This window comes from Cornus florida, unplaced genomic scaffold (assembly GCF_030987335.1).
Source record: "Cornus florida cultivar Cherokee Brave unplaced genomic scaffold, ASM3098733v1 CherokeeBrave_3.0.0_Hap2_Chr02, whole genome shotgun sequence".
In the NCBI taxonomy this organism is placed as follows: domain Eukaryota; kingdom Viridiplantae; phylum Streptophyta; class Magnoliopsida; order Cornales; family Cornaceae; genus Cornus; species Cornus florida.
The window spans coordinates 11,499,571-11,508,870 of record NW_026775572.1 but is presented as its reverse complement, the minus strand read 5'-3'; the positions used below and the strand labels follow the sequence as shown (position 1 = coordinate 11,508,870).

The window sequence follows — 9,300 nt, the reverse complement described above, 5'->3', positions numbered from 1 at the left end:
AGATTGCCAACTCTCAAAAAATCATGACCACAAATGTTCCTAGCCCGCTATAATACACAGCGCCGGGCAATAGAGTGAGGGTCCTCTCAATCTTTAATCTAATCGGCTGTCATCTTGCTCTAATCAGATTTGGTCTGGACTAACCCGACACAAAAATCAAATCCAAAACACGGGTCATTGGGGCCAGTACGGCCCGGGAAATCCGAGCCACATCCTCAATCACACCATTCATTTCGTTTACCTCCTCCTCTCCAACTCCAGATTAGAAGAGGGTCTTCTCTCTCATCACCTCACGTTCAAGTTCTTCCCAACGCTGAAATTAGGGCTTAAAAAATGTCAATCCTTCAAATGTCACCGTCGATCCCAACACCACACCCACATAACCTCTCATCATCTATGGTTTTGTCTGGCCCAAACCCTATCTTCCTCGTTTCGAAGCTCTCTCGCCTATCAATCAACACATCCAAAACGACAAGGATCTATATGGGCGGCGGTCCGAGAACATACCCAGGTGGCGTATCGAAATGGCAGTGGAAGCGAATGCAAGCAAACAAATCCAAACAACTCCTCAAGGCCAGACTCACCCGCGAGCGACAAATCTACGAAATGCGAAAGCGGGCGGAGCTGAGAGCGGCTGTTTCGGAGCTCGAGAAGCCGTGGGAGGTCGTTGAGAAAGTGCCGACGCTGTTTTCCGTCAGAGCTGATGAACAGTTGAAGGTATTGGCCGATAGATTTCAAAAGCCAGGTGGGTTCGATTTGTGGTCCGAGAAAGATGGGCCCCAGTTGTTCGACACCGTCGATGGGGTGCCCTCGGCGAGGTTTTTCCCTAAAGGGGTTGTTCATAGCATCAAACCCTACGGGAAAATTGCTAATGATTTGGATAACATGAAGGAATTGTTGAGTTTTTCTTCAGAACCTGAAATTGGTATACAACGAAATGGGAATAAGAATCTGAGAGGATTGAGAGGTGGTTCACGTAGTGAAAGTGACATTGAACCAAACAATTCGATGGAACAGTTTCAGGGAAAGAATGGAAAGGGTTGTAATGGTAAATTTAGGAAGAAGAGGAACAGGAGGCGGCCTGGGGTTGAACATTCTAATGGCTTGAACGGGTTGGATTCAGGACAAGTTGGTTTCAATATGGAAAAACGAGTGGATACTCCACTCATGCACAATGCTGATAGTCGGTTTAGCGGCGGTCGGGTTTCACGGAAACCCAAAAGCGCCAATTCAGGAGTATATGATATGAGTAGGCAACAAGATGGGAGTTATGGGTTTCAAGCACAGAACTGATAATGTGGCTCAAAATGTAGCTCTAAGGACGCTGTTGAAACTGAGTCATTTTAGCATTAGTTTGTCTTGGTAATAGACCTCGATGAGAGGTGAAGAATTGGAAGTTGATCAGGTAATTACCATCAATCTTCCAACATGTACATCTGTATATTTCCATAAAAGCTTTAATTTCTGCTCTGTGAATTGTATATTAAATCATATTGAGTATGAATTGTTTTTGTTAAATGGAAATGGAATTTTCAGCTGCAACCGAAGTACCCTCTATTGTCCGAGATTTTTATTTTTATTTTGACAAGCAATTGCATTATTCTTATTTTATGTTGTATACTTGCTAAATCTCTTTTCGGTAGGTGTCTATCAGAACTTTATGTGGAACTCTTTATTTTGGTATCTGAATTGTATAAATACAAAAGCAACCAAATTACAAAGCAAAGTCGGGCACACCCTTCTGATTACAATTTACAAAAGGAAGCTAGCATTGTCCTTGTGAATCTAAAAACTGGAAATCCTTTCAAGAAACCTAAAGAATAGCTAAAACTAGAGGAATTTCTGTGGCACCAAAGGTCTATAGTTTAATGGCTACGCAAATTTTTTTTTTTTTCTCTCTCTACTATAATCAGAAAAAAAAAGGACTGCGATTGATTCCTAAAACAGAGAGGTGATTGGATCTAAAAGAGAATCCAAGTTCGTAATACATTTGCTCAATATTTTGAAAACTTGTTCACCTCACCTTCCCCTTCCCCTTCCATGATTATTTAGAGCATCTATTTAATCCTTGCATATCAGAAGGAGAGAATAGAGATATTTGTATTATTTCAACCTACGAGAAAATGAAGAAAAATCTGTTTAAAATGCCTCCAAAGCTCCTGGTCTTGATGGAATGTCGACAGTGTTCTATGACGTATAATCCTTGGTCGTAGGTGATGATCTCGTCTGTGGTTCAATGTTTTTCAGGCATGCTCTAGGAAATAAATCACACTCAAACTGTATCAGTCCCCTGAAGCTCACTCTGAGCAATTCTGTTCAATTAGTTTGTGTAGTTTTAGCTTTTAGCGATAAGGTAATGTCAAAATTAATAGCTAACAGAATTGAGCCTTTTTTAATCGGCATCAATCCTGGTAATCAATCAGCCTTTATTCAAGGTTGATTCATTGGAGAGAATGTAGTCAACACTAGAATCATGTGCTGTCTAAAGAAGAAATTGACAGGAGGTTTTATGATTTTTAAGATTGGTATGTCAAAAGCATTTGATTACATGTAAACAAAATTTATGTTAATGGTACTGACGTTTCTGGGGTTTGATCCTAAATTAATGAACTGGATTCACCAATGTGTATTCATCGTCTCCTTTTCAGTCCTTGTTAGCAGAGTGAGTTGGTTTTTGTGGCATGTGGACTATTATATCAAGGAGACCGTATATTTCCTTTTTTTTTTTTTTAATTCATTTTGTGCCCTGAAGAATTATCTAGAATGTGTTAGCAAGAGAAGAGAAACAAGATTGACTAAATGCTGTAATAGTAGCTAGATTTTGTCCAGCTATTGGCCACCTACTGTTCACGAGGTCGAGCCAAAGCAAAATGAGGCAGAAGCTTTAAAAGAGTGTTTAGATCTATATGTTATATGGAACATTTTTGTGTACCCTTTGAACTATAGACCTTTGGTGCCACATAAATTCCTCTCGTTTTAGCTATTCTTTAGGTGTCTTGTTGAGTTCATGGCTCGGTCTTCAATTTTTGGTTAATTTTGTGTTTATACAATTCAGATACCAAAAAAATGAGTTCCACATGGAGTTCTGATAGGCACATACCGAAAAGAGATCTAGGAAGTATACAACATAAAATAAGAATAATGCAATGGTTTGTCAAAAGAATAAAATAAAATCTGGGACAAAATAATTGAAGCCATTAGCCAACTTACTACGGCAAGTATTGCTTGATGAATATCATAACTCCATCCTCATAAGACCATCAATGCCTTTAGAATGCTATGTCTTCAGGCATATCTTAAATTTTGGCTTTTGTATGCGCACCAAAAGCTTTTGATTTGTTTTTCCATCTCTTGCAGATTGATTTAGTTTGCGGTTATGCAGATAACTTTTTCTTATATGCAGCTATTCATTCTTGTTTTATTCAAATGATGTGCCGAAGTTTATCATGGATGAATAAATTGAATTCAAGCAAGGGCTGACTGAGCTGTGCAACATGAAACTTTTGTAAATGATACTCCACCCTTCGACTCGTATTGGTTCTTGGCTCAAATTTTGATGCTTTTAATTGAGTTTTTTTTGCTTAGTTCAAAATGAGAAACTGGAAGTGGTGGGTGCTTAGTTAATCTAGCAGATGCCTTATAGTTTTGTACAGAGCGTTCATGATATTTTCTTTCTTTAAGAAACAAACAAACTCAGTACGCTATCTACGGAGTATATGATTCTGAAAGGGAAGAAGTTTTTCAACAAGCAGATATTCGCGGAAAATAGAGCATTTTTTCCATCTTTATTTTCCTATCGTAGCCCTGCATCCTGCCTTATCTTTGCTTGCGGCAAGTTGAGAATTATCTGTCGCTCCTTTTCTCTTGCCACCCATTTTCTTGTCTTTGATTCTTTTGTTGTGGTTCTTTTGGATAAAGTTTGGCCATACTGCCAGAGTTTGTTTTGATGGAGACCTCTTCGGGTTGCACCTAAAGTTGCTTACTTTGCGGTGGGCCGAAACGCATGTCATTTTATCTAATTTGGGCCTGACCACAGCTACTTTGCCTGGTGGTAATGGTCGTTGGTTTTAAATTCTTAGCAAGTCTGAAACTTTTTTACCACTTTTTTGTAGGTCTGTCAACCAATTCGAATTGGATCAGCCAAATTCATATTTGATTTGTTTAGTTAACAGATTATCTGATTCAAATCACTAGGCTCGGACTGAATTCAAACTCGGATTAAAATCATATTTACGGTCTAATTATAATGATACAGATTTGGAAGGTAACGGAAGTGCACTTAGAAAAGGAGAAGGATATGATATCAATATCCGTTGATGAGACCTCCATGTAATGTAAGGCCGAGGCGTCAAGATGAGGCTAGCTAGAAGATGGTTAGGTCAGATTGTCCATCAAGTTGCCTATGTTGACTAGTTCCATTACCACAGAAGTATAACCTACCAGGCTTTGTCCTCATCCAGTAAAAGAAAAATTCCCTTTCAATCAACAATTTAACTACTCATTTACATTAAATACCATAGGCGTTTGAGGCAGGTTGGATATACAGAGTCTCACTCTTACTTAGTATATGCAGAGTCTGTTTTTTATTTTGAATTCGTGTTCTTTGTATCATAATAAAGATAAGTTCATAGTGAAACAAACATTATGTTAAGAGCAACCTGAGACTATAAATAAAGTGTAAATAAGTATAAAGATCTAAATAAAGAAGAATATCATTGTCATGGACATTCTTGGTTTATGTATAATTAATTTTATTATTATTTATAACATAAGGTCTGTTTATTAGTCGGCCTTGAGATCTATTTTTATTATCACTCTTGTGGTAATTAATAAAATTTAAAAACCTAATGAGAATGAAGTTGTCAATCAGTGGATGACCATTACTTTACAAATAGTACGTATAATTTTATTATTAAAGTTATTTACTTGACAAGTGGGTGACGACTCACACACACTCGGGGAGAACCTTTATCAAGTAGGTTATCCAAACAAACATTTTCTCATTTTTTTTTTTTGCATAAACAAAGCACAAACCTTTGACAAGTGTTACAGAATTCTGTAAACTTCCTCGACCCGTCGTTTTCCTTATCAACACTTACATAAATGACAATAATTGAAGCTGGCACCCAAACTAATAAAATAAATAAAATATAAAGAACTAAATTCCAAAAAACAAAAACAAAGACGACAAAGAAGTAATTAAAAATCAGGCCACTAATTGGACCCAACGAGCCACACTCGGCACCCCCGTGTTTACGGCGAACACCATGTAATATCCCGGCGGCGCCACTCTCCCATCCGGCGGCGCCGTACATCCAATCCTATACCGTCCATCCCCGTTCGGCAATGCGCTCGTGACTGCAAGCTTCACCAATCTCTGTCCCTGCGAGAACGAATGGGTCGCAAAAGGTGCATTCCCCAAATTCACCTCCACAATCCCCACCACCGGCAGCGAAACCGATATAAACACATCAAATGCCTCACCGTACCGTAACGTCTCCGGCGTTTGCTCCAATACCGGTCTAATATTGGCCTTGTCTGCCGACAAATATTCCGGTGAAAAAGCTTCTATTCTGAGCTCCGTCGGGAAATCGGTAGCGAATTTGTAAAAATAATGCGGATTACTTCCGGCGATTAGTACCCTCCCGTCCGGTAATAAGTTCGCCGTGGAGTGGTACATTCTGGGTACTGAACCGGGATTCAATGTCATGAACCGGAGGTCAATGGGTTCAGAGGGTCTGTATAAAACCGGGTACAAACACGGGTTCGACCCCATCTCAAACCCTTGAGTCCCCGCCTGAGCTCCGTTGATTATCAAAACTTCGCCGGTCGGCAACATCACCATATCACCCATGATCCGAACAAATGGCATGTCCTCCGTTTCCCAACCCGAGTCGGGTTGGGTCGCCACAATCCGGCCGCAGCTACCGTGCGCCGGGGCGTCAGTACTCCTATCAATATATGCGCCGTACTGGGCCCCACCGCAAACTACAATCACAGCGGTCGAGTAATCACCTTCCAGAGCCAGCATCACAGACGATCCACCAGACGGGTAGTTTCGTGGGCCACCAATCAACGGCGGATAATCTCTGAGAATTGCATTCTTACTGTAATCATACAATACGGCTTTGCTGTTTGCAAAGACGAATAAGTTACCGTTGGGAAGGAGGTGAACGTAAGGGTAGAGGTTGTCCATTTGGTTGTCCTCCACCTCAGCAAGAAACGGAAAATGTACGGCACCACCTTGCCTCGGCGGAAAGAACTCCACACTGTTAGCAGCTCGGCCACCGACAATGATCACCGAACCGTCCGGTAGTATCTGGTTGGTGGCGTACCATCGGCCGTCGGCCAATTCGACATCTTGAAGTTCAATCCAGTCGCAGAGCGCAGTGGATTCACAAGGCACGAATTTACGGAATTTCTTGACGCCGTCGAGGTCGCCGCCGGTCTGTAGGAGGGTGCCGTCGGGGAGGAACTGACCGGAAGAGCACCAGGTGTCGGTGAGGATCATCAACGGTCGGATTTGGTTGGTCTGGAGGTCCAAGATGACAGAGTGGGCGTAGCAATCGCGCTTGAGTACGGCGTCGTATTTGTCATTGCGGCAGTGGCCTTTCCGGAGCATTTTGCGAGATGGGCCGATGTTAGTGCGGTCGAGGAGGACGACGGTGTTGAAGCGTGTGACGGCGGTATGCATGGAGGCTATGCCGGCGTTGGCGACCAGGAGTTCCCACGTGCCGGGGAGGTCAGCACGTGCAAGAGTGGCGGTGTATATGATGATAGAAGCTAAAAGGAGGATAATAAACTTGGAAGCTTCCATAGTTTCAGACAGACACTGAAGAGACTGCGATCAGTGAGTGAAGGGTTTTAAAGGCATTAAAGTGGTGAATATGGGCCGTTAGATCCTATCGCTGATGAAAACCAGTTTACGTTAGGATACGAAGTTCACTGAAGTCAAAAACAGTGGGGTCTTTATGTGAGCCCGTTTTGACCTATGTGTTTAGAGAAGTGGATGACACGAGTCCAATTTGGGGTGTGGGATAGGGTGTAAAAGTGGGGGCCACCATGTGATGATTTTGATCAGCCAGTTTCCGATGATCAATCATTTTTTGCCTCTTCTGAAGATCTTAACGGTTTAAAATAGGATTTTGGACAATTCTCGCCAGAAATGCAACGTCACAAGGAGTCATATTTGTGGGGACCGGGTCAAATTTAAATTACATTGATTTTATTATTTTAATTTTTTAAAAGTGTGAAATGTCTTCCTTATCTTTATATAATTTAATAAAAATAGGTATGTCAAATAGTGTCAAACCAAAAACTCTATAACTCACTTTGAAAATATGGAGAGGTTAATACCATTACACCAAAGACGTATTGGTGAACACTATATTATTTTACTTTTTTTTCATCTTGTAAATATTATATTATCTTTTTATTTTTATTTTTTAAAATAAAAAACTAAACAAATCCTAAAAAGAAACCAATCAAACATCATTAACAAGAAAATAAAAAATATATTTTTGGTAAAATTTAATAATATAAAATTGATATAAAAATTGATATTTTACATTTCAATGATATTTCATAGTATTGTTGTAATTTCATGTCAAAATATAAGATTATTGAGGTTTTAATTACAATAAAATAACAACTTAATCATTTGTTGAATTTTTATTAATGACAAGGGTGTTATTGAACCTCAAAAGAGGTCAGTGTAATTTACCCTTTATATTATGGATGAGGATATAAGCCTAGCCCAATCAGTTGAACCAAGCCGTCATCAATAAGAAACCATTTGAGATCATCACTGATTTTGTTATTTTTCAGTTCAACAATTGAGTTAACACTTCCGCCTAATAATTATTTTCCACCATAAAATGGTAACGAATTCCTTCTATTTACTTTTTTATTTTCATACTTCAAAGTTCAAAAAAGCATCATTTAGAAAGAGAGTAAATTCCGTCTGAAAGGTTTTTTTTTTTAACTCAATAAAATGACTAACAAAGTATTCGAAGTTAAAATTTTAACCATGTTTATTTAGACGTACAGGCCAGAATTAAAGGTGGTGTTAATAAAAGAAAGGAAGTACTTAGTGTATAAAAAAAAAATTTAAGTTAAGAAATATTGGATGTTAGATGTCGAAACTTGACACTTTCAAATTTACGAAAGTGCATAAATAGATGGTGCCCTGCAAACACTTACCTTTTACCACTGCTTTGCTTAAAAAAGGAAGGAAAAAAAACATTGGAAAGGTGCCCTATCTTGCTTTTTATTTTGCTGGTGTCCCACATCAAAGGGGTACCAAGCCCTAAAAGTATTCTTTCTAATATAATAATATTAACCAAGGAAAAAAACACATTGCAAAGGTGCCCTATCTTGATTTAACGTGTAATGAAAGCAAAGAAAAGGCCATACCAACTAGCCATTAATCAATTTATTAAGATGCCACTTTTAAGGGTACAAAATTGCATAAAGTTAGAGACAACATGATATTGCTGGCTGGACTTTATTGGAATCGTGGAATGAAAGCGAAAATAAGTGAGAAAAGATGCTTTATGATCTCTTAATTAGAGTAAGGCTATCTTCGTTTTTTGGTGGAATCATATACTGTATGACTAATGGCTAGTTGGTAGGCTCTTTTAAATTATTCTCTCCTTTACACACACAAACACACAATCAACATATTTGGGGTGTTCTCCAGTTGTTCTAATGAGTGAAAAACCAGGGGTGGCCCAGTCCTGTCTTCGGCAAATTGGATCATAGGGCCTTGGCTGACCCAATTTCTGCCCAATGTATTTTCAGGCCTGCCATGGAAAGTTTGTTTAGAGGAGGAGCCCAGCCTTACCGACTCGACTAAAAATCCACTTGGGCTATCAAGCAAAAAATATATAGCTTCTCATAGTTTATCAATTAATGTCGGGTGTGAGCACGAGGTCTTCTAATATTTTTAACTAGATGGACCTAGGCCGACATCTCTTTTTTAAATTGTTCAAGTTCGATCCAACCCGTCTTGTGGCTAGCCATTATGGGTTCTTGTTTCATATTGAATCTAAATGGGAAGGATTTTGGGCTTTGCGTAAGCAACGGCAAGATGATATTGGATCTAGATGTGAACCATTTTGGGCTTTGAGTAAGCAGCTGCAAAACGTTATCGAATCTGAATGGAAAGGATCTTGGGTTTTGCGTAAGCAGCAAAACGTTATCAGATCTAGATGGAAAGGATTTTGGGCTGTACGTAAGCAGCAACAAAACAACATTGGATCTAACTGGGAAGGATCTTGGGTTTTGCGTAAGCAGCAA

The 9,300-nt window shown here is 39.4% G+C and overlaps 2 protein-coding genes across 2 annotated transcripts; one reads left to right on the top strand and one right to left on the bottom strand.

The window, feature by feature from the left end:
* The first annotated feature begins 86 nt into the window (after positions 1–86).
* Positions 87–1,518, top strand: LOC132293598 (uncharacterized). Its single transcript, XM_059791137.1, has one exon. It carries the CDS (start codon positions 334–336, stop codon positions 1,291–1,293), a length of 960 nt encoding a protein of 319 aa, XP_059647120.1. The 5' UTR covers positions 87–333; the 3' UTR covers positions 1,294–1,518.
* A 3,462-nt stretch (positions 1,519–4,980) lies between these two features.
* Positions 4,981–6,899, bottom strand: LOC132293597 (aldehyde oxidase GLOX). The gene has a single exon (XM_059791136.1). The coding sequence runs from the start codon at positions 6,815–6,817 to the stop codon at positions 5,207–5,209; it is 1,611 nt and encodes a 536-aa protein (XP_059647119.1). The 5' UTR covers positions 6,818–6,899; the 3' UTR covers positions 4,981–5,206.
* Positions 6,900–9,300: the final 2,401 nt, after the last annotated feature.

Excerpts from the sequence above, each read along its gene's own strand:
- LOC132293598 (XM_059791137.1), top strand. The coding sequence starts at position 334 with ATGTCAATCCTTCAAATGTCACCGTCGATCCCAACACCACACCCACAT.
- LOC132293597 (XM_059791136.1), bottom strand. The coding sequence starts at position 6,817 with ATGGAAGCTTCCAAGTTTATTATCCTCCTTTTAGCTTCTATCATCATA.